Source organism: Anopheles arabiensis, chromosome 2 (genome assembly GCF_016920715.1).
Source record: "Anopheles arabiensis isolate DONGOLA chromosome 2, AaraD3, whole genome shotgun sequence".
In the NCBI taxonomy this organism is placed as follows: domain Eukaryota; kingdom Metazoa; phylum Arthropoda; class Insecta; order Diptera; family Culicidae; genus Anopheles; species Anopheles arabiensis.
Genome location: NC_053517.1, coordinates 13,845,000 through 13,870,314, shown reverse-complemented (window position 1 = coordinate 13,870,314; position 25,315 = coordinate 13,845,000). Strand labels below are relative to the sequence as shown.

At 54.3% G+C, this 25,315-nt stretch overlaps 3 protein-coding genes and 1 non-coding gene across 5 annotated transcripts; 2 read left to right on the top strand and 2 right to left on the bottom strand.

Annotated features, from left to right (window-relative positions):
- Window positions 1-20: 20 nt before the first annotated feature.
- LOC120895889 lies at window positions 21-10,913 on the top strand. The gene is made up of 10 exons (XM_040299605.1): window positions 21-602; window positions 1,566-1,762; window positions 1,844-3,035; window positions 3,126-3,519; window positions 3,603-3,822; window positions 3,903-4,131; window positions 4,203-5,176; window positions 9,442-9,753; window positions 9,828-10,068; window positions 10,149-10,913. The coding sequence occupies exons 1-10, from the start codon at window positions 551-553 to the stop codon at window positions 10,634-10,636; spliced, it is 4,299 nt and encodes a 1,432-aa protein (XP_040155539.1). The 5' UTR covers window positions 21-550; the 3' UTR covers window positions 10,637-10,913.
- Window positions 7,038-9,157, bottom strand: LOC120895895 (arginine kinase-like). The gene is made up of 3 exons (XM_040299628.1): window positions 8,836-9,157; window positions 7,764-8,739; window positions 7,038-7,681 (listed from the first exon to the last, which is right to left on the bottom strand). Exons 1-3 carry the CDS (start codon window positions 8,842-8,844, stop codon window positions 7,275-7,277), a joined length of 1,392 nt encoding a protein of 463 aa, XP_040155562.1. The 5' UTR covers window positions 8,845-9,157; the 3' UTR covers window positions 7,038-7,274.
- Window positions 10,914-11,025: 112 nt separating the features above from the next.
- Window positions 11,026-11,097, top strand: Trnad-guc. The gene has a single exon. It is a non-coding gene; the product is annotated as a tRNA-Asp (tRNA).
- Window positions 11,098-11,424: 327 nt separating this feature from the next.
- Window positions 11,425-24,890, bottom strand: LOC120901666 (bromodomain and WD repeat-containing protein 3). Of its 2 annotated transcripts, XM_040309808.1 has the most exons (10): window positions 24,744-24,890; window positions 24,426-24,484; window positions 24,293-24,322; window positions 23,001-23,060; window positions 17,352-21,052; window positions 17,098-17,268; window positions 16,727-17,000; window positions 13,755-16,649; window positions 13,324-13,669; window positions 13,054-13,213 (listed from the first exon to the last, which is right to left on the bottom strand). In XM_040309808.1, the coding sequence occupies exons 1-10, from the start codon at window positions 24,784-24,786 to the stop codon at window positions 13,161-13,163; spliced, it is 7,632 nt and encodes a 2,543-aa protein (XP_040165742.1). In that variant the 5' UTR covers window positions 24,787-24,890; the 3' UTR covers window positions 13,054-13,160. The 2 variants fall into 2 exon arrangements, with proteins under 2 accessions (XP_040165732.1, XP_040165742.1); XM_040309798.1 differs by having other exon boundaries at window positions 11,425-13,669.
- Between the last annotated feature and the right edge of the window lie 425 nt (window positions 24,891-25,315).

Here is a 25,315-nt window from a genome sequence, read left to right as displayed (position 1 = left end):
CTGGGAGCGTGAAGACGCAAGTCAGATGTCCTATACGCCGAGCCTGAACGCGAAACGTTGATCGCCATCCGTCGGTTACTACTGTCGTATGACACCGCGCTGGGGTCACCGACGTCACCGATCGGACCGTATTTGTGTGTGTGCGGTTAAGTGACCGCGATCGTCGCCGACGCGTCCAGATTGTTCAATTGACTAACGCGCGCGCTCACACACAGAACTGTCCCGGGCGCCGCGAAGCTGGATAAAACCAAGCCGATCGATGCTGGTCGTCAGTAATGCCGCGACGCTCGTCCAGCACGGACTGATTCGGCTGCCGGAGTAGAATGTGGTGATGTGTTGAGCAGTGGCAAGCGTGTGCCATCCAGTGCCAGATGATGTGTAATTTCGCTGTCGTTTATTAATGAATCAGCTTTCGAACGACGGTTCCTACGAACGACTTTCGTGAGTGGTGTTAACAGCAGTGACAAACCATTGCGATTATTGTGATCAGTAGTCAGTACTGTTAAAAAGCCAAAAAAAACTGTCTGTGTGTGTGTCGGCGGCGGCAAGGATGCGCGGCACTTCGGCTCCGGCCAATCGACCACTTCCGGTGGTAGTGTGGGGTTAGTAACCACTTCCGAAATTCCTGCTCCGCTTCCCAACGATAACGATTTTCCGGTTCCGGGCCAAACGGCGAAGAAAGGCGCGGCGCGTAGGGAAACGAAAAAAGAAAGCCGGCCCACCCGGTCGGTCAACACACTCCGCCGTCACGGCCCCGCCTGACGCTGACGGATGATGATAGTGGCTTATCGCGCGCCTTCGGTCACCACTACGGAATTTGTGGCACAAAAATGCATTTGCACATCATCATTCCAAACCCTCCCGTCCTCACCGTTTCGGGGGTGGGGGGGGGGAGAAGATGAAGAAGCAGCAAAGCCCGATGATAGTGATACGGAGGCGTGTTACAGCGTGCGAGCCTTCCTTTCGTTAGCGTTTCTTGCCTTTGCGCCCTCACAGTCTCGTGATCGTGATCGTCGTTGACCTTTGCCGAGCGCGCTTAATTGTTTTCCCAGGGTTGGCCAAGACGGCGTGGACTGACTGAGCTTCTTCTGCTGGCTGCGCAAACGACCGTTACGCACGAGAGAGAGAGCAACCAATGTGTGTTGCTGAAGCAGAGTAGAGCAACACGTTATCGTTGGAATGTTTTTTTTCGGTTGTAGTAGCATTCTGTCCATGTTCTTATTTCTACTGGATGCGTCACCATTGCAGTCCGTGCGAAAGGATATGCTTATCGCGGAGAGAGAGAGAGCAAGAGCTTTAGCGCTTGCGCAACTTCCACCTTTGCTGTTGCCGCGACTGTTGCCCTATCAAAATTGTGCTGCGAAATGGTATTTCCGTTCCGAAGCGGTGTTATTTGTTTGCCACGTGATTGATGCCTCATCTACGGCGGCCTTTCGTGGGAATTTTCATTTCCATATTCTCGGAAATCGCACTCCCGCGCACTCTCTTATCGTTTAAGTGATGCTAAAGCTTGATTCTAAAATTTGGTCTTTGCCCCATCGCTCTCCTTTTGCTCCTCCTTTCAGTTCTGCTTGCACTGTCACCGGCTCTAATCGACCGTTGCGATGCGTTCGATATTTTCCCTCCGAACTATGACATCCGATACCGGCTGGAAACGGACGTAACGCTAGTGCCGGATGTGCACGCGACCGACAACTACATGTGGTATCTGAACGGGTACCTGCGCGTCCATCGGTACGATGCCAAGAATCTCGCCGCTCAGGTAAGCATCATTATCTATCGCATTCCACAATGGTCAGCTAGCAGCACTGAGTCTTACTAACGTCCTAACGCCACCCGGCAGATCGAGCTCGATCGCCACCACATACCGCAAAGCGAGGGCGATGTGTCGGCCCTCCTGCAACCGTTCCGCATAGCGATCGCGAACGATACGATCCTGAGCATACAGTTCAAGCTGAACGAACCGATCTGGTCGGCCAACATCAAGCGCGCGCTGGCCTCGCTGCTGCAGGCGCACGGCGACGGGCCGGGTGCGTACGTCGTCGACGAGCAGGGCATCTTCGGCAGCTGCCCGACCGAGTACTTCGTGGTGAACAAGTCGAACGTGTACGAGATCTCGAAAACGTACGGCATGGACCGGTGCACGATCTATCGCGGTGCGATCTACCTGACGCGCAGCAACATCCCGCAGAACCACTGCATCCCGAACAAGCAGCCGCAGGCGATCACGTCGCGCATCGCCAACTACAAGCTGCGCAAGATCGAATCGTACCGGTACATGCTGACCGAGCTGGACGGCACGATGCGCACCAACATACGGACGCTCGAGTCGTACTATCCGCAGTTCCTGTACTCGCGCGTCGTGCTGCGGTACGACCGGCACCAGGTGCTGGAGGACGGGCCCCCGGGCCGGCCGGTAGTGGACATCGTCAGCGGGATGGCGCTGCTGTTCAGCCCGATCCTGTTCGACAGTCCCGATCTGGAGGCGACCGGTGGCCGCAGCCCAAAGTCGAAGGAGAAGCTAATCAAGCGGACCGCCAGCCTGTTGAACGCGATGGCGGACAACCTCGAGACGGTCGACAACAAGCTGAAGGAACCGTACGACGAGACGGTGTCAGAAATCATCCGGCTGATGGGCACGATGGATCTGGAAACGCTGAAGCAGCTGTACGAGGAGATCGATCTCGGCACGTCCTACCGGCAGGAGACGGCCCGGAACATCTTTCTCGAGATAGTGCCGCGCACCGGGACCACCTCGACGATACTGCTGACGCGCGATCTGATCATGAACAAGCAGGTCAACCCGATGACGGCGGTGCAGCTGCTGATTTCGCTCCCGTTCTACATGGCCGAACCGTCGCCGGAGCTGGTGAAGGAGTGCGAGGTGTTTCTGGAGGTGGGTGCGGACCGGCCGGACATTAAGCATGCGGCCGTGCTGAGCTACGCCACGATGATCTACAACACGTTCGTCGCCGGCAAGCTGACCGCGGACACGTTCGAGAAGTACGTGAAAATGTACTTCGATCTGTTTCTGAGTGAGTGCGAGAGGGCATCATCATTTTTTTTGGACCGTTTAGAAATGTTTCCTTCTTCTTCTTTTCTTCCTTCTTTCCTCCAACACACAGACAGCTTCGAGTACGAGCAGCAGATGCTCTATCTCGAAGGGTTAGGCAATCTGCAGCTGGAAAACGTGGCCGAATATCTGGATCCAATCATTCGTGCCGACTATCCACAAAACACGGACATTCGCTTTCTGGCGATGCTGGCACTGCTGCCCACCGCCCATCTCCGCCCGAACCAGGTGTACGAGACGTACTGGCCAATCTTTCACTCGCGCACCAGCCCGCTGCAGCTGCGGGTAGCCGCCTTTACCATGCTGCTGTTCTCCAACCCAACGCCGGGCCGGTTGCTGGGCCTGTACAGCGTGATCAAGACGGAGAACGATCCGCACATGATCAACTTCTACCGCACGACCGTGCTGAGCATCTCCGAGACGACCTACCCGTGCTACCAGCATCTGTAAGTCATGGCGGAACCTGGATGGTCCAGGGACAGTTGAAGGATCACCCTTTTTAAAAACCACGCACAATCTCCCTCCACAGCAAGCTGCTGCTCGCCTACATGACCCGCCAGCTGCCAGATGCACCTGCACCCAAGTACTGGGTCACCGGGAACTATCTGTTCGACTACCGGGACCGCAAGTTCCACATCGGCTCGATGCTGCAGACGATGCTGATCGGTAGCCACCAGACGGATCTGCCGATGATTGCATCGCTCAAGTTCGACACGGAAGCGCTCGGGCGGTTCACAGGCCAGCTGGGAGTAGGTTCCGGGAGGAAAGCAGTCCGAAGTACCAGCGCGTGTGTAATGTTTCCATCTTGTTTTCCGATCCAACTTCACAGCTGTACATTAAGGCACGGGGTCTGAGTGATGCCGTCATCAACCGGCTGACCACGTTCAACTCGAGCCACCTTCGGCTCGATCGGCTGAGCAGCATTCTGAAGACGATGAAGCTGTCCACCATCAGCCCGACGCCGCTGCACTTTGAGTTTATCGTGCAGTTTGAGGGCAAGGCCGTACTGTGCTACCATCTGAATCAAACGACGTTTCACAATCTTACCGATGGCAACAGTAAGTACAACGCATTGGGTGCGGCTAGGGCTTTGTAATGTGATCCTTTGAACAATTTTCCAACCTTCAAGTCATCAATCGGATCAATCTGCTGCGGGACAGCCACGTGAACATGCAGATCGTTCGCCGCCCGTTCATGATCAAGTACGCGCTGCCGACGCTGCTCGGTACGCCGGCCGACATACTGATCGAGAACACCGTGCTGGCGACGGTGCGCGGCAACACTACGCAGCAGATGATGCTGATGGATAAGGTGGCCCGCAGCAACCAGGTGGACGTGCGGTACTCCTCGTACGCCGTGGTCAAGATCCGCAGCTACAACCCCATCAACGATGTGGAGTACTCGACCATCCGCGAGCAGGGCTTCCTGGTGTACATACCGGTCAACAACGAGATCGTGTGGGACATTGCGGGCAAATCGATCAGCTACAGCTTCTACCGGCCGGAAAACATGACCAGTGGGATCTCGCTCAAGAGCCGCACGCGCAACACGCCGGCAAATGGGTCGTCGGCGGCGGAAACACTCGAACCGAAGGAGGAAGATATCGCCAAGTACGGGTACCGGATTGACGATCTTGGCATTCAGCTGCTGGCCCGCGTGCATCAGGACTACACCAAGGACAACGTGATGTTCATGCTCGAGACGGACATACTGGACAATGCGAAGGTGCTGACGAAGGCACCGTTCTCGCTGGTGAACAATGTGCTGCGCATCGTCAGCCTGATCCAGCTGAACACGATCCACATCGGGCGCGACAAGCATCTGACGCTGCTGATCGCGAACGATCAGAAAACGCTCCTGCAGGGTACGCTCAAGTGGGACACGCAGAACTACTCGAAGCAGCCGGCCGTGCCGGAAAACGAGGTGCTGCGCGTGAACCTCATACTGGCGCACACCATCCCGAAGCCGGAGGGAAGCCGCGACGAGGTGAAGGTGCTGCACAAGTGGGACATTGTGTCGCAGTACACCAACTTCAAGTGTGACCGGGCGGCCCGGATCTTCTTCTCCCTGACGCGCCACGAATGGAACAGCTCTCACTGGAAGGTAGGTGGAGGGGGGCGGGGGGGGTGTATTAGGGGGAGGGGGAGGTATTTTTTGGGATGCTGTGGGGGCAAGCAATCTGGAGCGCGCGCATCAACGTGTCTCGCGGGCGCTCGTTCGTTTTTCAATTGAATTAAACTCAATCAGGGAAGGGTCAATTTTTTGCGCACCCTTCCGTTCCCATCACCGGCATCATCACACCATGGGCGGCGCGGATTGCATTTTTTCGTCTTGGACAATCGAATTGTTTTTAATTGTGTACGCGGTTCGGAATCCGTGCAAATGTGCATACCACCCAGACAGCGCAGACTCGAGGACTCGACGACACAGAATATTGAATGTTGGATGATACGGAGCCGATGTCTTTGGACAGAGTGGTCAAACTTGCGGCCCTCGGGGTCGTTCGGTGCATCTCGCTACCGCTTCAGGCCGAAATTTGTTTCACACTTCTGCTTCTGTGTAGTTTTAAAACGATTGCTTTAAACAAAAATTGCTTCTAGTTATTATACTGTCCATTAACGGACTGCGATTGTATTTGTGATGAGAAACAGTATAATGCCATCAATTCAATACGCTGAAAGTGCAAAAGAGAGTGCAATTTCATTAAGAACAAAGGTCTCGAAAAATTCAAACCGTTCTGACCAGTCTTTTCATGAAAGCATCAGATCGAAACCCTAGTTCTTCATGCAAGTTTCGTTTGGTTTGATGTAGCTTAGAAGGCATTTGAACGAAACGTTTGAAAAGCACCTAAATTATGCACCAAAAAGCTTCAATACTTGCTTGTGATAGTATTGCGAGCGGTCGATGAGGCAACGTCGGGGATCATTATTTTCAGCTCAACTTTCAGCTATTTACATGATGTATCAAATTTTCAGCTATTTTTAATACATCATGTATCGACAGATTTTGTTTCACAATACATTTGCTTCCTGTATAATTAACCTTAGCCGGTCTCGTGGTACAGTCGTCAACTCGTACGACTTTAACAACATTCCCGTCATGGGTTCAAACCACAAATGGAACGTGTCACACCATACATAGGACTTTGACTATCCTGATATGGGGGGAAATCAATAAGTCCACTGAAAGTCAACCCCCACAAGTGGTACAGGCAGGTCTTGACTTGACCGACAACGGTTGTTGAGCCTAAAGAAGAAGAAAATATATTTAACCATATCCCGGGCCATAATTGGCTGAACGCAATAATAATAAAGTTAGGTTTTGCTGTGTCCGGTTATATGGCTGTTTGGAGCGCAGGGTGTTCTCGCTCGTCCTATTATTACTAGGTGTGTGGGGTGGTTTTGGTGTTTTGTTGCTCTCGGTTATGGCTTTTAGTCACCAGAATATCACGAATAGGGGTGCTCGGATGTCTTCCGATTCTTTCGATTTCTTCAAGCAAGGAAGGTCTTGCAGTTTTGAGCTCTACACAGGATCAGATGATCCATATCGTGGAATTCCATGCCGTTTTTAATACTTTAGTTGAAGCGAGGTCTATTCGTTGTAGATGAGTGCGCGCCTAATGCAAAGTGATTCGACATAGGTCAAAACATCATTCGTATAAAGTCCCGATTGAGAAGAACTTGTGCTTTATTTAAAGTGTTCACTGTTCTCACAATTAAACTGTAATCACAGTATGAAGTGAATTGAGCTGCTTTTGATTTTCTTTAACTCGATAAAGTCTATTTTTTGGCCACTCGCGCTACAATGCTAAGTTGCATTCTGACCCTTTTGGTCAAATGAGTTTGACATCTCCGCCTTTGCACATTGAAACCTAATTATTTCTTTAGTATTTAAGTTAACAGGCAATAACTGATAATTTGAAGCTCTATCATTATTTTAAAAAAAATCAATCTGCAAGATTCCATTAGGCTTGATTCAACGGTTCGATAAATATGATTTATTTTTAATTCATGTCTACAAATTTGCTACATCTCTGCTAAATCTCGGATTTAAAAGCAGTAGATCACTTCATTTCACGCCTATGCTGCTGCTGCTGCTGCTGACATTGGTGATTGTACCAGCAAAAAAATTGTCTAGCTAAAGCGGATATATGGCAAGCGGAGCCAATGCAACTAATGGCACAAAGCCCAAGGGGTCTGTCTTACTCCTCTGCTGCCGGAGCCTCATCTGCGGCGGCTTCACCACCTCCGCCAGCCTCGAGCTCCTTCTCCAGCTCGATCAGTGCCTTGACGCCGTCCACCATCTCCTTCACCGCCTCGAACTCGGTAAGCCCGAGGCGTCGCTTGTTGGACACATCCAGCACACCGTCACCGGTGTCCGTATGCTCACCGTGAACACCGCGAATCTGCAGCTTGTGAGTGGCGGCCGCCTCTTCCATCCGTGCCTTGTCGGCGCTCAGCTTCGGCAGGCGAATGTGCACCGAGGCGCGGATCGCCGTGCCGAGATTGGTGGGACAGAAGGTGAGAAAGCCGAGTCGCTCGTCCCGCTGGAAGGGAATCTTTTGGCCCAGTGTCTCCAGCGCGGTAATGAACCGTTGATAGACTTGTGCTGTAAGACAGGTTGCACCCCGGAAGGAGAATTAATGTTTTGGAAAAGGGAGCTTCTCAAAATCCCTCCAGTGCACACTTACCAACATCTGCGCCCTCCTGCATGGAGATAATGCGCAGATGGTCCTCCTCATTCACCCACAGGACGAACGTTTTGCTCTCGTTCAGAAAGATTGCACGCCCCGCCGGGAAGAACCGGTTCGCCTGTGCCTCGTCCAGAAATCGGTCACACTCCTTGAACAGATAGTGCCCCTCCGTCAGGTCCTCCTTCTGGCCGGCATCGAGCGCCGCGAGCAGGTGCAGCTCGCCCTGCAACTCCTCCGGCAGGTCCTGCACGGCTTCCCGCACCTTCTCGTAGATCTCCTCGTACTGGTCCTCCTGCATGCGCGGATGGAACGGCATACCCTCCACCGACCGGGCACAGCGTACCCGGGTCGACACAACGTACTGACCCTCCGGGTCCGGATTTTCCAGCTCGCTCGGTTCACCCCAGCTCAGCTCGGGCTGCTGACCATCCGACCCGAACCCTCCATGGTACTCCTCGATCAGCGGATCGAACAGGGCGGCAAACACGCTGTACGCCATCGGGTCGGCCGCATACACGCCCACGTGCGAGTCCCGATTCTTCAGCCCGGACTGGACGCAGTCGAGCAGCGTCGACTTGAAGGCCGGTGTTTTCAGCTCCCGGAGCGTTTCGAGCACCTCGGGCGTAAGATGCCTCTTGAGCAGCGAATCGCACGCCTCGTCCTCGGCCAGACCCGCCAGCCCACTGTCGAGGGCAAGGTTGGTTTCGCTCGCGGTGCGCCGTACGCTCAGCAGTAGGCCTCGATTTTCGCGCTCCAGGTGCCGTATCCGCTTGCGAGCTTCGTCCAGTTCGGCCATACTTTCCGCCACCTGCTCGTCGGTGGGGCAGCTCTCGCACAGCACCTGGCGGATGAACTTGCACGCATCCTCCGGCTTGTGGTCTTCCTGGTACAGGCGTATCAGTGCCTTGCTGAGGCAATCGATAGCGCCGGCCGATTCGAGATACTTGCGGAACGCTTCACGCTTCTGGTCCAGCTGCCCGCACGCGCGAGATAAGGGAAAAAAGAGGTTGTGGTTTAAACCCGAGCTGTGGCCATAGGGGGGAAAAATGGAGTCCCAATTTCCACTTACCGAAGCCATTGTACTTGTTTGAATGGATTTCTTTTTTTTTTTTCAATACTTCCCCGGACGGGACGACCTTGTAGGGCTTTCCAGTGAAGTGCACACTTCTCTCTCGTTCGATGAAATGGGATCCTTACCGTCCTCTTCAAGCGTATGTGTGTGTGTGTGTGGAATGCCTGTCTCGGGTTATGGTTCCAAAATCCTTTTTACTTTACTCTCTTTCTCTCTAAAGTTCACTGCAAATTTAGACGGTTTCAGTGTATCACGATTTGCACCCTGCTCGTTGGATAGTTTCACCTTGAATGAACGATGCGACAAACATAGCAATGTCTACTGAGCCCAAGCAGTGCACACGAGCGCAAGAAAAGCGAAAGTGTGGCTCCTCTGGTGAAGGAGGAGGACGGTAGCGCTACCAACAGACAGCAACCAAACAATTCTGTTACCATGGTGATGCAGGGCTTACTCCCGAGAAGGAAAACCCGCAATGGGCAGGTTCTAATGTCCCCCCCCCCCTCTCCCGCATAAAGTCTCCCTCTGCAGTGGGGAGCTGGGCATGGTCGTTCTATGGTGTGCGCGCCATTTTCTAAACTTTTCCTTTTTTTGATTTCGTTTCAGATGTGCTTTTCGGCGGATTATCGACCGCTGGTGTTTCTGCAGCGACCGTTCGAGCTTACCGGTGAGGTGGTGTTTGGTGAAACGCGGGTACCGAAACAGTGCCCCAAGGAGCCACGGATTGCGTTCAATGTGTCGTACCATCTGCCCGAGTACGTTGAGCGCATCTACCGCGCACTGGACACCAAGGATCGCAGCTGCCCGAAGGAGATACTGCGCCTGACGCCACCACCGTTCTCCGGGGAGTGTCGCGCAAATCGGTTCAGCCCGCTGACCACCGTAACCGGGCTGGATGCACACCTGAAGTTCACTAAGGTTGGCGAAAAACAGAAGGATGAATGAGATATCGCGCGAATAGTTTGATTTTAAATGAAATTGCTCTTTTCTAGCTTCCGTCGTGGATTGATATGCTGCTGCACCGGTTGGATCATGCCGTCTCGGCCGTTGTGCCCGGGCGCGTACAAACGCTCAACATGACCGACCACATCGATGTGCAGGCCCGGGTGCTGCAGTGGTCGAATGATACCGAGATTCAAATCAACGGTGGCACCATCTGGTTCCCTTCGCGCTTCTATCACAACGTCAAGATGCAGCACTCCTACACGTCACGGATCGAGTACGGGTTTCTCAGTAAGTGGCGCGTTTAATTCGCCGTGGCCTGCTGTGCTCCCATCCTAATACACCTTTCTCCACCCCCCCCCCCCCCGCAGGTGTGTGCAGCCTGATCTACGACAAGCTGACCACGTTCAACGATCGCGTCCTGCAGCTGACGAACGAGGTACGGGACGAGTACCGGGTGCGCGATAGCTTCCTGCTGACCGCCGACTGCTCGCTCACCCCGAAGATGGCCGTGTTTGTGCTGGACGACCAGAAGGGTGTGCAGATCTACACCGGCGGCAACTATCTGATCTACGAGCCGGGTGGCAATAGTTACAACGCCAGCAGCAACAGCTCACCCACGATGACGGTCAACATTAACGATGAGCAGCTGATTGATCTGCGCAATATCGTGTACCAGTACCCGCCGGACGATGAGTTCTACGACTTCCGGGTGTACATCGATCGGGAGGGTGTGCTGGTGGTGGAGAACCAGCTGAACGGTGCGGTCGTACAGTACGGACCGGCGGGCATAGTCAATCTGCTGCTGCCGACCGTCCACAAGGGCCAAATGTGCGGGCTGTGCAGTGATCGCGAGTAGACAGAGGCAGAGAAAGAGAGAGTGTGTGTGTCTCGTTCGGACTGAGGTTTACAGGGGATTACCATTACCACAGCAACATTATCGGTCGGCCTCTCCCCCCATGTTGGTCTCTCACTATACGCGCGACGGCTGTGGGTGCATAAAGCCGTGTGCATGTGCAACACAAGCGTAGCATATTAGGTAAACAGAAAACCAGCGCATGTAAGCATATGGTTTTGTGTCTCTGTGTATGTTAGAGTGCTAGTGAATGATAATAAAAAAGGAGCTTTTTAAAATACCCGATAAAGGTTTCACTGATTTTAAATCCAGCATCATGTGCGAATATGCGTGCACGGATTAAAGTATTCGGCCGTGGTTGAAATGCGCATGTAACGGCGCCTCACACAAAGTCCTCGATAGTATAGTGGTCAGTATCCCCGCCTGTCACGCGGGAGACCGGGGTTCGATTCCCCGTCGGGGAGAGGAAAATCTTGCTTTTTTTGTCCAAACAGGGTGGGGTGTTTTTCTAACATATTTTACAGGGTTCGCCTCATAGTTTAACATGTTGTGTACAAAATCTTTTTGGATGCTTTCCGAAACGTATTGGATTCGTTCTTTCAAATTGGATTGTGGTAACGTTTCAAAAAAAAGTGGGAAACGATCGTAATACGAATTTAAATAAATATCGAGAAGCATCCAAAAATATTTGGAAAACACTGTAAATGGAACTTACTAACTTACTCAGAAACAACAATAAAACGCCAAAATTGAACCTTAAAAATATAAAAAAGAGAAAACACATACAACCATTCTTTTATATTTATCCACGTTTTTATTACTTTTCTGTAGCACATTACATCTCCTCTCTCGGTTCTAGTAGTTACTTTTGTTTCCTAAAATACGCGACACAGAGACACTCTTAATACGCTTAAACTCTACATTTTTAACCAGCGGGAGAGGATGATACCGAAAAGCACGATCGGTGCCCACCTGTGTTACGGTCACGTTGCACCACGTGAGAGAGAGAGAGAGAGGGAGAGGGAGAAAGAGAAAGAGTTGCGGCGGTGACAAAGGGGAAATATTAATAATGATCGACTGATATTCCGTTCCGGCATGGATGACGATCAACAAGGGGGGCGATTACATTTACACATCCTTTCCTTCCTCTTTTTTACAAACCGTGGTGTCGCCGCCTACTCCGCTGCTACATTCCCTTGATAGGTAATTTACGTTGCTATATAAGGAAATTAACTGCACTCTCTCTCGCTCTCTCTCTTTCTCTCTCTCTCTTTCTAGTAGGGCGCTTAGGTATATTGTACAAAATTATGAGAAATGATTCCTGCGATCCTTTTCTTCCGCTTTCTCTACTGTTACTGTTTTTTCTTCTCTTTCTTATCTGTCACTTTGTTCACGCGGCTTGCTGTAGAGCGTGCTGTGTGTGTCTGTGCTTATAAAGTAGTGTGGTGTACAACTTCGTTCTATCAGTAAATGATCGAATCTGGCAGCAGATGAGATATATAGACCCCCGGGGGAGTGAAACGGGGGGAAAATGAACTGGTCGAACTAATATAATCCGATCGCGCAAACACCTCAACAACACCAACCAAACGCATGCTGGTGCGTGGGAGTGTGAGTGTGTGTGTGTAAGTTATCAGCAACGAATTGATTACCACGTTCGCTTTCTAATAATCAGTCTTAAACGTTTTCCCTTGCGATACTTGCATCGACGAACGGACTAACGATGACTCTAATAATGGATAGCGATGTTTCCAACGACCGACAAACCCTGCCCGCCATAAGTGAGGGATTGTGGTTTCGCGCTTGTTGCTTGGATGCAGCGCGCACATTTTACGTTCCAAGGATAAACTCTAGCTCCTCGATCGTTGCACCAGATGGGCTGGCGGAGAACATCATCACCTCGCCTCCAATGTCGTACACCACGTCGTCCACCTGCACATCGAGGCTGCTTACCGTCGTGGTCGTGGTGGTAGTGGTGTTCGCATCGTGCAGCAGCAGCTCCTCCACACACTGTTCGTCGGAATACTGGCCAAGTTGGAGCTGCTGCTGTTGCTGCTGCTGCTGCCGGTGCATTCTGCTAGAATCGAGAAACATTGAAAGGTCTTGCTCGCTGCCGGAACTGCTCGCAGTGTCGCTGGTTCCCTCCTCCCACGCGGAACCATCCAGGGCGTAGTACTATTCGCCGAAAATCTTGCGCACCCGCGGATTGATGCGCCGTACGCGGCCCCGGCTGCTGACGCTGGTGAGCAGTGTCGTGGCGGCATCGGCCCCACCATTATCCGTCCCCCCATCCTCCTCCTGTGCGCTATCCTGCTCCTCATCGTCCTCGTCGCTGCTGTTGTTACGATGCGCCCGGCCGACCCCCCGTCCTCGTGCAAAGCGTGATGAAGGCCCAGCTGCTGCTGCTGTCGCCACCTCCGCTGCGGCCTGCTGCGGATAGTGGCTGCTACTACGCGGCGGACGACCACCACCAGTGCTGCTGCTGCGGTGGTGCGGTGGCGAAGTAGTTGGCCGGCCCAAACTGCGCTCAGCTTCGTCGATGGTGTCGCGTCGCTGCTGCTGACTGCTGCCGGCTGCTGACTGATGGCGAGAAGGAGGAGGAGTAGCATGATGATACGGTTGTTGCTGGTGTGTTGTGGTGTGGTGAGGAAGGTTGTCCACCACCCTATGACTATGACTATTGGTACTACCGTTGTTGGCCGCATCGCCGTCTGTGCCGTGCTGTGCCGCGGAGGAGGAGGAGGAAGAAGCAATCGTGCGGCGCGATCGTTGCCGAATGTTGGCCAGCGCCCGTGCAATGTCATCCTCCTCGTCGTCGTGCTCGTCCTCGTCGTCCTCGTTCTCGTTGTCGTCCTCCTGGGCAGTCCTGAGCACTCGCTGGCGGGGCCGCATCGTGTGCCGCTGCGCTCGATGATGTGAATGGTGATTGTTGCCCGCGCCACGACGCCCGTCCTCTTCGTCATTCTCTTCCGACTCTTCGTTGTACCGGGGCCGTTTCATCTTGCGCGTCGACCTTCCACTCGACGGACCGGGAGCCTAAAAGCATCAATCAAACATTTTAAATTATGCGTTTAAGAGTGCTATTTGTGCAATGCATTCAATGCACATGGCAAACACTTACCTCATACTCCTCATCGGACGTGTACCGTTCCTTTCTTCGCGTCCGATGTGGCACGATCCGACTGCTACCGAACGACGCCGTACTGCTGTCGTTCTTCTTGGGCGTACCGGCAACGGATGGGAGCTGCGAGCGACCACTCCTCGTGCGCGAAGACGACGATCCCGCCATCATTTTCAGCGGCGTATTATCGTCATCGGAATCATCACTGTCCTCACTGTCGCCAGCGGCGTCGGCCGCTCCGTCCTCCGGCAGGTCTTCCTCGTGCGATGACGAAATGCGCGTTGATTTCCTCTTCAACGGTGTACCACCAGCAGCGCCACCTTCACCACCATCACCGGCAGCGCGCGACCGTAACTGGCGTGCCGTGCTGGACCGTGATGATCTGACGCCGGCTGATGGTGCTGCCCTTAGCGGTTGATTATCGTCCTCATCGCTTCCATCCGCGGGCGCCTCCGGGCGATGCGGAGCCTCGGGCAACATCACGCCCTGATCGAGCTCGTCCGGATTGCGCTGATGGCGGGACAGCACGGTACTGCGCGTTCGCGTTCTTCTCAACGCACTCACACCGCCACCAACGGTCGGGACGCCAGCAGCGAGTGCCTCTCCCCGTCCCGCACTAGACGTGCCACCGGTAGCAATGCCTGCTGAAGAACCGCTCGTTGCCGCTGGCGTAGCGGATGGACCCGGCTGCTCGCCGTAGTTATGATCCACGGTGTGTGGTGGCGGAGTAGCCGTCCCACTAGCCGGATTCGCATCCATTCCACGCAACCGGCGGCCAGACGTACTGCTGCTGCTGGTGGCACTTATCGTTCTTCGTACGATCGACGAACCACTCGCCGTCCCGTTGGCGGTAACTATCGTACTGGATGAGTTCATTTCCATCACCATACGACGTGACGAGCGCACCGAATGAAAGCTGGTCGAGGCGGCAGGCACGGTTGCTGCACCCCCGGCTGCGGGGTGATGATTCCCGTCGTTGTCACTCTCGCTGGCGTACCAACTGTTGCGCGTGCCGCTGGACGAAGCAGCTTGCGAGGCGTTTGGGTGATTTCGACCGACCGTCGCTCGCTGAGCGCGCTGCGTAGCCGAGCTGCGCTTGCTAATGTTGCTCGTCTCCTCGGCGCTCTGCTCGTGGTCGGACGGAAGCTTGCGTGCCCGCATCCGTCGACCGGTGCCGGACGATGACGATGGTGCCGCCGTCCGACGGGTGCTCGATCCGCCGGCAACCGCTTCATCCTCTTCCTCATTTTCCGAACGCAGTTTTGCAGTACCACCCCGTCTTGCAACCTTCTCCTCGGCACCGTTGTCGTCATCATCATCATCGTCGTCGTCGTCGTCATCCTCGTCGTCGTGCCTTTCTTCCAAACTGTCCTCGCTCTTGCCCCACTCGGCCTGTGCCCGCCGGACGCTGCCCCTGGTCGAACGGGACGGTTCGCCAACTTCGTTGTCCGAATCCGAAACGATTCGCGCCGTCTTGGGACGCTCCTTGTGGTAGCTGTGATCGGACTCGTACCGGCTGCGGTTACGTTTCGCCGGCGGTCCTCCTCCCCGATAGGAGCGACTTTCACGCGCTGCCACCGCACTGCCCTCGCCGCCCCTTGCCACATCCTCTTCGCTTTCTTCGTTCTCCTCCTCCTCCTCATCGTCGTCGTCATTGTCGTTGCTGGAGTCGTCCATCTGGTTGCGAGTGCTCCGGCGCGGCCGCTTGCTGCCCAGCGACGATGTCTTTGGCTTGCTGTGATCGTTCTGCATCGACGATCCTGCTTCGGCTCCTGCTGCGTTGGAGGTAGCAGCACTCGATACGGTCCCGTTGCGAAGCGACCGTGTACCACCACCACTTTCGCCACCAGCCGGCGAGGAAGTGCCGAACAGATCCTGCCGCGCTGCGCGCACCGCTGCCGATGGCCGCCGAACACCACCACCACTGCTGCCCGCTTCCGGCGAGTCGTCCAGCACACCCGGGCGCTTTCGTTTCGTCGTCGAGCTGACCGTATCACGCTTGCCGCCCGCCTTCCGGTGCACCTTCTTCTTGTTGCGTTTCTTCTGCTTCCGCTTCTGGGGCGACCGTTTGGTGCGCCGCTTGTACGGATCGTACATCTCGCCGGAGTCGTAGTCCGCCCGGTGCGAAACCGGTACGCCCGTGCTATCGTCATCGTCGTCATCGTCGCTGTCCGATTCGCTGCTCGTGTTGTCGCTGCTGCTCATATCCGACTCCTCGCTACTCGCAGCCGCCTCGTCCTCCTCATCATCTTCGTCCTGCGACCGACGGCCGCGTCGCGTCAGCATGCGCGCACCGCCACCGGTGGCCGACCGGCTTCCGCGGCTACTACTCGGACCCGGAATAGCCAACGGGTCTATCACATTGTTACTGTTACCTGCTCCACCACCGGCCGACGATGACGACACACCGTTCGAGCCGCCCGCCACGGTTGAATGACCACGGCGGGACGAGGACGCTACTAGCATTCCGCCATTGCGCGTACGCTTGCCGGCACGATGGTTCACCGCCCGGCGATCCTCCTCCTCATCGTCATCATCATCGTCGTCGTCATCGTCGTCGTCATCCGAATGTGCCGCTGCGTGGCTGGCAGTGGCACGCGACGAGCTGCCACTCGTGTTCATCCCACTGCCGGAGCTGCTGTTCAGTGCTGCCCCGCCTCTTCGGCTGCTGCTCGGACCCGCCGCCGCATCGTCCCGCCGATCTCGTCGGCGCCGTTTCGTGGACGATGCTAGCCCATTGCTGCTGCCGGTGGTGGAAAGATCGTGGTTTCTACCGCTGCCTCCACCGCCACCGCCACTGCCTCGACTGCGCCTTCGGGCCGATTTCCAGTTGTAGATAACAGCCTTTATGTGCGCCTCGAACAGCGTGCTCAACCGTAGGGTCATCGAGTAGATCTAAAAGAAGAGGGCAAAAGAGTTAGAAAGATTTGAAATTAGATGGCACACAAATGGGAATGATCCTCCCAACTTACCCTCGAACGTTTGTTTGTGTTGTAATTGCGCGAGTTTTGAAAGATGAGCCGCATGTCTTTGCAGAAATCGTACGGCGACTCGTAGTTGCCGCCGAGCAGATCTTCCTTGATCGTGCGCAGATCCATCGGCGTGTCGATAATTTGCAGATAGTCCGGATGCTCGATGGTGTCGACCGGCTCTCGGAACGGTTCCGAATCATCGCACTGCCAAATCATCTCCAGCAGCTCTCGGCAGTCCACTCGCCAATCCCCTTCCGGTACCAGTCGTCTTGATCTTGAAAAGTAAATAGAGGAGAAGAACGGTCGTTTAGTGTGCACCGACTGCATCGCTACCGAGGAAAAAGCTTTCGTAGCGGACGGACGATGGTTACCTTCGCGATCCCGTTCGTCGATTGTTGGAAACACCACTTCCGGATGGACCAGCAGCTCCGGCCGAGCTTGTCGATGGGCCAGGCCTGTGCCGCTCCGTTTCCGAGTCGGACGATAGGTATGTATCGACCAGTTGGTGATACACAGCTGGCACATCGATTTCATTGAGATCACTGCTAAAACACATTTGTGAAGGAAAAAAAGCATTGATTAGAGTATGGTTTCCGTGCTTCGTTTCCCTGCTTCCCTTACTCACCTCAGTATGCGCAAGCAGAGATCGGTAATGATGCGAGCGTTCCGCACTATCGTACTGTGCGATTCGTTGAACTTTTCCGCGTTCGTCGCCAGGTAGCGCACGTCAAACTGGGCGGATGTGATGCGCCGGTAGAAATGGTTCTCGAACCGCGACTTGATCGTGTTCAGATCGATCGGATACTCCACCACGAACGCATACTCGGGATAGATGTTGAGATCGACCGGCGCAAGGAAGAGGTCCGCAATCGCCAGCCCCATCACCTGCTCCAGCCCGGCGATGATGCGCCGGCACGACGCATCCCGATCGCCCCGGGGCCATTCCTCGGGCTTCGGCTGGTACAGTGTGGCTTGCAGCTCCTCGGGCAGCACCGGCACCGCACCGCCCACCTCCTCCGGCTGGCGCGCTTCGTCCACCGGCTCGAGATCCCACGGGCTCATCAGCTCGTACTCGCCATTGTCCCAGCGCACCCGGAAGCACATAAACAGCGAGTCCGGGAAGTCGGCCGACAGCTGGTTGTGAGATTCGATCTGCCCGGTCCACCACACGTCCTCGATCATGCAGCGGAACCGATCGCCCGGGCCCCAGCTGCGCCCGACCGACGTGTCGAACGTTTGCTTCAGCACCAGAAAGTCCAGCACGTCCGGCATATCGTGGTACTTGATGGCGAACGAGCGCCCCGTCAGCTCGCCGTCCTCCGTAATGATGGCCAGCTTCAGGCAGCAGAGCCGGGGCGGTCGGATCTCGTACTTGATGCCGATCACCTTGCACAGCTCGTGCGCCTGTATCTCCATCGCGGCCCACGGTTCGCACCGGTTGCCGAGATTGTACACCGACTTGGTGCGCACCGCCTCGAGGTAGCGCTGGTGGCCCTGCCGGAAGTACACCACCTCGTCGCCCATCTGCGGGTAGTAGGGCGCCTTGCGCGGAATCACCTCCGACAGCCATTCGGGCGGCCGGAACTGTTCCGGTATCTCACCGTCACGCGTCAGCGGTATCTTGCGCACCTTGGTCGAGCGACGACGGCCTCCGCCCGTACCGCTCGTGCCCGGCGTCGCATGGCTCGGGCCGGGCTGGTCGGGATCGGGCGGCGAATAGGCACGGCGTTGCACGTGTTTCCGCTTCGACCGCTTCGGGGGTTCCAGATTGTGGCCCGGCTCGTGCGACACCCAGTCGGAGTAGTCCGAGCTTTGGGTGTCGCTCGAGCTGCTCCCGGACAGGTCAAGCTTCTCCTCGATGGCGGTGGAGTAGTCGCTGTTGCTCGACTCCGATGACGACGATTCGTTCTGCTCTTCCGCCGCATCGTCTTCGTCCGGTTCGGGCATGGGTTCGTTTTCGCGCACAGCCCGCGTCCGGTAGGCTGGGCGTGCTCCGTTCGCTCCACCCTCACCGTTGGCCCGGCGCAACGAACGGTTGGCGCCTCCGCCGGCACGAGCCGCTCGCCGACCGCCCAGCCCGGACGGACCGCCGGACGAGGAAGCGCTGTTGGCAGTGTTGATCATGACCGGGCGACGGCGCATCTCGCGCCGATACACCTCCTGCTCCTGCACTCCGGCCGCGTACACGCGCTGCTTCAGATTCACCATCGCCGAGTAGCTCATCGGCCGCACGTACTGGCGCCGGTGAAACTTGAAGCCTTCCTCCGTGCGGTGCCAATTGCCAGCGGAGCCGAACCCACGCTGCCCATTCCTTCCGCCGGCGGGTTGATTCGCGTTGTTACCCGGTCGGCCACCGTTGTTCGCGGGCTGTAAAGCGCCACCGGCGTCCTCTCCACGTGCCCGATCATTGTTCGAATCGGGCGCCTGTTGATCTTCTCCCTGGGCCGCTCGACCTGCTCCACCACCCTCGACCTGTCGTCGATTGGCCAGGGCTTCGATCATACGATCGATATTCGAGTATGCCCCACCAGCGGGCTCCTGCGGACCTGCCTGAGCACCACCAACACCGCCACCAATAGCCGGCTGTAGCTGCTGCTGCTGCTGCTGCTGCTGCTGCTGGACCTCCGCGCCCTCACCACCGACACTGATGTTCGGTATGAGCTGATCCGTGGGACAGTTTTCCCTGCCCGGCACCAAGCGCTGTAGCGCCGGTGGATACGGATTGCCATCAATGTCGACCAGAAACGGAGGTGGCATCAGGTGAGGCATCGTTTGCGTCTGCTCGTCCATTACGTGCAGCGCCGAGTCGCGTATCAACGGCCGGTAGTCCGTGTGGAAGAACAGCTCCGGTGGCAGCTGCTTCAGCTTCTCGTGCCCCGACCCGTACCCGAACATCAGTATGTGGCCGTGCGAATCGGTCGCCGCAATCATCATACCGTCCGGGGACCATTTCGCGTCGTAGATGCCGCCCTCGCAATGATCGTCGATGCGGTTGACGAAGTTTGCCATCGAAACGCCCTGCACAATGTCCCAGATGAACAGCTGGCCGTCGTGGCCGGCCGACAGCAGCACGCCCGAGTCCTTCTGGTGCGACTCGAGCACGTAGATCTCGTTCGTGTGCCCGCGCAGCACGCGGTGCAGCTTGCCCGTCTGCGCATTCCACACCTTGATCGTGAAATCGTTCACCGCCGTTATCACCCAGTTGTCCGTGTTGTCCCACGACACCATCGTCACCTTCAGCTTCACGTTGTCGTCCGGGTTGACGGGCGGACAGGTCGGCAGCCGGTCGCCCATGTTCAGCCGGATCGATTTCCACTGCTGCGACTCGAAGTGCCACACCAGCGCCGTACCGTCCTTGCTGCCCGAGATGAACTTCAGCCCACCGTGGGCCCACTGGATCGAATCGACCGTGTCCGAGTGCGATTCCGTCTCCAGGATGCGCTTCGGCCCGTCCTCCGACATCAGGTACACGCGCACGTGATGATCGGCCGAGCCGGCCGCCATGAAGATGCCGCCGGGCGAGAACGAGGCACAGATCATCTGTGCCTGACCCGGGCGCAGCTTTTCGTGGTAGGAGGTGGGCTTGGACGAGAACGTCGTCTTGCCGTTGCGCGTCGTGTACTCCCAGAAGGCGACCGAGCCGTCCGTGCTGGTCGTAACCAGAAAGCGCAGGTCCGTCTTGGGCGAGGGGCAAAAGTTGACCGACGTTATCATGCCGGTGTGGCCGGCCAGTACCGCTATGGGGCCGCCGTATTGCAGATCCCACACGCGCAGTATCCGATCCAGCGAACCGGCCGCCAGCATCGTGTTGTCGAGATTGATCGCGATATCGGTGATTTCGGCGGACGCACCGCGGAAGGTGGCCAGCAGGCGGCCGTCGATTGCCGACCACAGCTTCACGAGAAAGTCATCCGCCGCTGTGATGATGTACTTGCCGGTGCGATCAAACAGCACGCAGTACACCGCGGACAGGTGGCCGAGGGTGCGCCGCTGCAGCGTTTGCTTCGAGTAGAAGGAGGTCGGGATGGCCTGGCGGCGCGTTAGCGGCCCCGCACTTTCCCGCCCGTACAGCACCTTCACGAAGTTGTGCGTGTTGTTGCGATTCACCACATCGCTCAGCGGTCGGTCGTGCCGGCGCGTGTAGTAGTCGAGCAGCTGGCGCGGCCTGGTTACGCTTTCCTTCGTGCGCAGCAGGCTCTGCCGCCCGGCGCCGAGCACGGACGAAACGCCGGACACGGCGGGGGGTAACACTTTGTCCAACAGCGGTCCGATACGGCTGCATATTTCGAGCAAATGCTCTGGTCCAACGTGTGGATATTTCCTTTCCTGAAAAACAAAGAGTTAAATTGTAGGGTAAATCATATGGTAGGTATAAAAGTTTGAAAAAAATCGAGTTTACGTTGGCTAATTTTTACATGATTTTTTACTCAAAAAGTCATTTAATATAAAATAAATTGTATTTTCATCGTCATGTTAGCTGTTTCGAACACAGCCAACGAGAGCGACTGCTCGAAATCATCGCACAGACACAAGGTTGCTATGTGGTAGTGGAGGGTCGCTCTACACACACACAGCAGTGCTACGTACATCGCATGACGAAATCGTCTGCGCTGGTAATCAGATGCCGCGACGGAAGATGAATTTACGAATTTACGAAACATTTATAATTTACTCAATATCGTAACAATTTAAATGCTCTGAGCATCTCTGACACATAAAGCATTTCTGACTGATTACTTTTTTACTAAGGGACGCATTCCGATTCCAATTTATAGTGTAAATTCACAGCCAAAACATTGTAAACAAATCCCGCAAAGATGTGCGATCGTCATTTGTTTTGATGCATTTCTACACATTGCAGGCACAGAGCGTTGCTTCCCCGTCGAAGCGAGCTCATGTAAAAGGCAAAAACCGCACGGCAGCAGGAGTGCCGTCAAGCACAAAATTAAACTACACTGCTCACACACACTCTCACGCGCTGCCAGACCTTTTACACAAAGAGCGCAGCGGGCCCTGCGAAACGTCGTACGCGATTCGAGCACTCTATGCTTCTGCGTACGAACATCCCATACCAACACACGGCACGGCTTGGTGTAGTGGTGTTGTGGCATACGAAAAAATACAACCCCCCCGTCACGGACAGTGAGAGGTGGTGTAAAAACGCAGAACGAGTCGCCGTATTTCAATTTCACATCACAATGGCGTCACAAACATAGTTTTTTTGCGAATTTAAATAATTGTTTGGTTGTTTAATTCACTAAACTATACAAAAAAAACTCACTTATTTGCACATTCGAAGCATACACGCACAGAACACAACACACAAAGCGGTGCTAGTTTACATTCGATGAAACAACAACACGATTCAATGTATATGTATGCACAAAAATCACACCAGAATATCACAATGCAATAATGAATATTACATTTTATCAATTAAAAATTAAAATTCCATTCCCGACGGCGAAAAATCGAGCACTTTCAACACAGCGAAGCAGCTGCGTGTTACCATTCGCGCGCACACACACTCGCACACCTCGCTCTCATTGGACAAAGCGAAGCAGGCGCTGCTTCGATTGAAACGGCTAAAAGAGAGGGTGGTGGTGGTGGTGGGCGCTACGTACACTTCCGTCGCAAACGGGCTAGAGATGAAGTGGCCACCGCGTGCTGTTTTCTAACCCGCCCTGGTACGAAATCAACCACGACCGCGTCACTTCCGATGAGAATGAGAACCAACATGGCGGCCACCATTAGGTGGTAGGGAGTATGTTTGCAGCACAAAAGCACGGAACCTGGTTCCGGATGTTCCGACATCCGGAACCAAGCACCGGTGCCACCGTCCACTGCGGAAGAAAGTTGGACATAGGCCACAAGAAATTTTTTGTCATAGACAATTTCAAATTATGTTTGCACATGAAGTATGCAAATATAAAGCAAACCATTTCCGGTAGTCACATCCGGCGCGCCACACCGGAGATAATCCGGATTGCAGTATGGCGACCTTCAAAACGGTCCGGACATCTAGGCGACACAGCACACCTTGGTGGCGCATACACAGGGGAGAGAGTCGTAAAAGCTGCGCCGCACACTAACACACCGACACGCCGACGCCCCTACGGACACTTTCGAGCTCGACTCGATTCGAGCGTATGCGTGTGTAGTGGTAAATGGCCCACTTGCTAGGCGTTCAGCATTTCCGGTGACGGCACCGTGTGTCCAAGCAATGGTACCAAAATTCAAACTAAATTGCTCATAATGTTATTACTATACTCACAAGTTCATCCAGCGACTGTCGATGCTCCTGTCCGGTCCAGTCTAGACGCCGGGGTAGGATCTGCTTCCGCGAACCGTGCAGCAACACAATTCCGGTCCGTTCATGCCACCGGGAGGAAGAAATAGCGGCGCAGGAGAGGGCACGAGGGCAAGAGGGAGACAAAATAAAAACAAAAATATTACATTCCATGTCAATGAACTTTGGAAGTCGAAAGACAGAGGAGAGTGGTGTTGTGGTAGGAATGGGGCGGGGCACGGGATTTACTATAACTGCCACATGACTCATCGAGTGGGTAAGGTAGGGTGGTGAGTGGGGAAGGAGGGATGGTTGGGGAGAAAAAGCATATAATTTCATTTTGTCAATACTTTAACACCCAAGTACCAAGTGCGGGAAAGAAATAGCACAATCGCTCTGACTTTTCGCTTCCTCGAAACAAACCCGGCAGCACTCGTAGGGGGCCAACACAACAACAACAAAAAACAGAGGAAGAAGAAAGTCTCTTTTCTAAACTAGGACAAGGTCAAGGCCGAATGTATCAAGAGGGAGATTCCCGCTTGATTCAAAATCGTCATCTGACGTGTTACTTCTAGCCTAGACGCCGCCAAGACTTTGGGAATTCCCTACCATGGGGAAGGGGCAAGACGGACGGAAAGACGCACTGGCCCTGCCGCTTACCGGCAAATCCAACCCGCGGAGGGCGAGAGGAGGTGTAATGCCGGTGGAAGGGAGGGGCGGGGTGGGCAATACACGTGCTCCGATGATTACTAACGATGCTACCCGTTTTTAACGGTGCGGCGATATGGCGCGTTCGCGATTGGAAACAAGTTTGCTTTTGGAGGCCTTATTTTTTCGCTGAAAGTTCAATTTTAAACTTCATATGAAGCAAAGAGGCTCATGGTTATGCAGAACAACATACATAATTATCATAAAAGATGATCGCAATATCGAAAATGGCTTACGGAGAATCGAACGTTACGGTGCGCGCGTGTGTTTTTTCATTGAACACTTTTTCAATGCTCGACATACACACACACACGCATACACACTCATTCACGCAGCTACAAAAATCGTCTGCAATAACAGCAGCGTGTGATCTCTTTCTTTCTTGCTTGTATATACCGCTAGTGGAAGCGAGACGCAGCTCTGTTTCAAGGTACTGCTGCTGCTGCTGCAGTGTACAACAAAGCTTGTATAGGGTAGACAGAGGGGACGAAGGAAATTGGAAAGGAAGTGGGGTGAAGAGCCGTGGTAGAAAGATCGTGAAATGACAACAAAACAGCGTCTAAACTTACGTCCAAATGCTCCAACTCCTGCACCAGAACCTGCAAATAACAGACGGCGAATCAAAACACAAACGAAACGTCAATTAATGAACGCGAATAGGCGTTGAGATTTGTCGACCGTTCCGAGCGTCCCCGCACTTACCTTTGCCGTCTCGCGCAGTGGTCCATTGGCCAGGAATTTGGATATCAGAAAATAAACTTCTGTGGAAGAGAGCAAACAGAACGAAAAACCGCACCATTTAACCACAAACGTGAACAACTTTCCAGGCGTATGTTTTTGGGTTACAGTTCCGTCCCCATGTTTTTTTTCCACCACACAAGCAACCACACACACACACACAGTCATAGGTGCGCGCTGGGCACACACAGAGCTCTCACACTACGCGAACCCCGTCGTCTCGCGTAGGGCTTCGAGCGATTTCGTACGCCCAATTTGGCCACCGCACGGCACCGCACTTACCTGGAACGAGAATGTTTTGCTTCACTAGGCTTTGATCTTCCATTTTTGCACTGGTTCTGTTGTCACACTCATACAAAACGGGTAGAAAAGTTCATTTTTTCGACGGAGCACCGTACGAACACATCCGCCATTACTTAACGCTGAGCTCGTAAAACAACCAAACCCGCTCATCCGGACGCACGGTCGACGCAGGACCCGCTCGACAAAATAGACCCGCCACTGCTCGACATGTTCGTGCCGCGGGTGAGCAAACTGCTCGAACATTTGAAAACGCGAGAGATGTGCGTTATTCAAAAGTGGCTGAGAAATATTTCGCGAAAAAAGGAAAAATATTCACACAGAATAGCAGAAAATTATAATTATTTTCTTTTTTAGTGATTCTACGATATGAATGGACGTTTTAAAACACAAAGGGAATAATTTTTTCACGTATAAAATTGCAAACTGGAGATTGTAGTGATTGTTTGTAGTGAACAAACGTTTGCATCCACTTCATCCGATGCTCAGCAATTGTTGACTACGTTGCAAATCATTAAAATTAACTCCTGAATTAGAAAATTAACAAAAGCAAT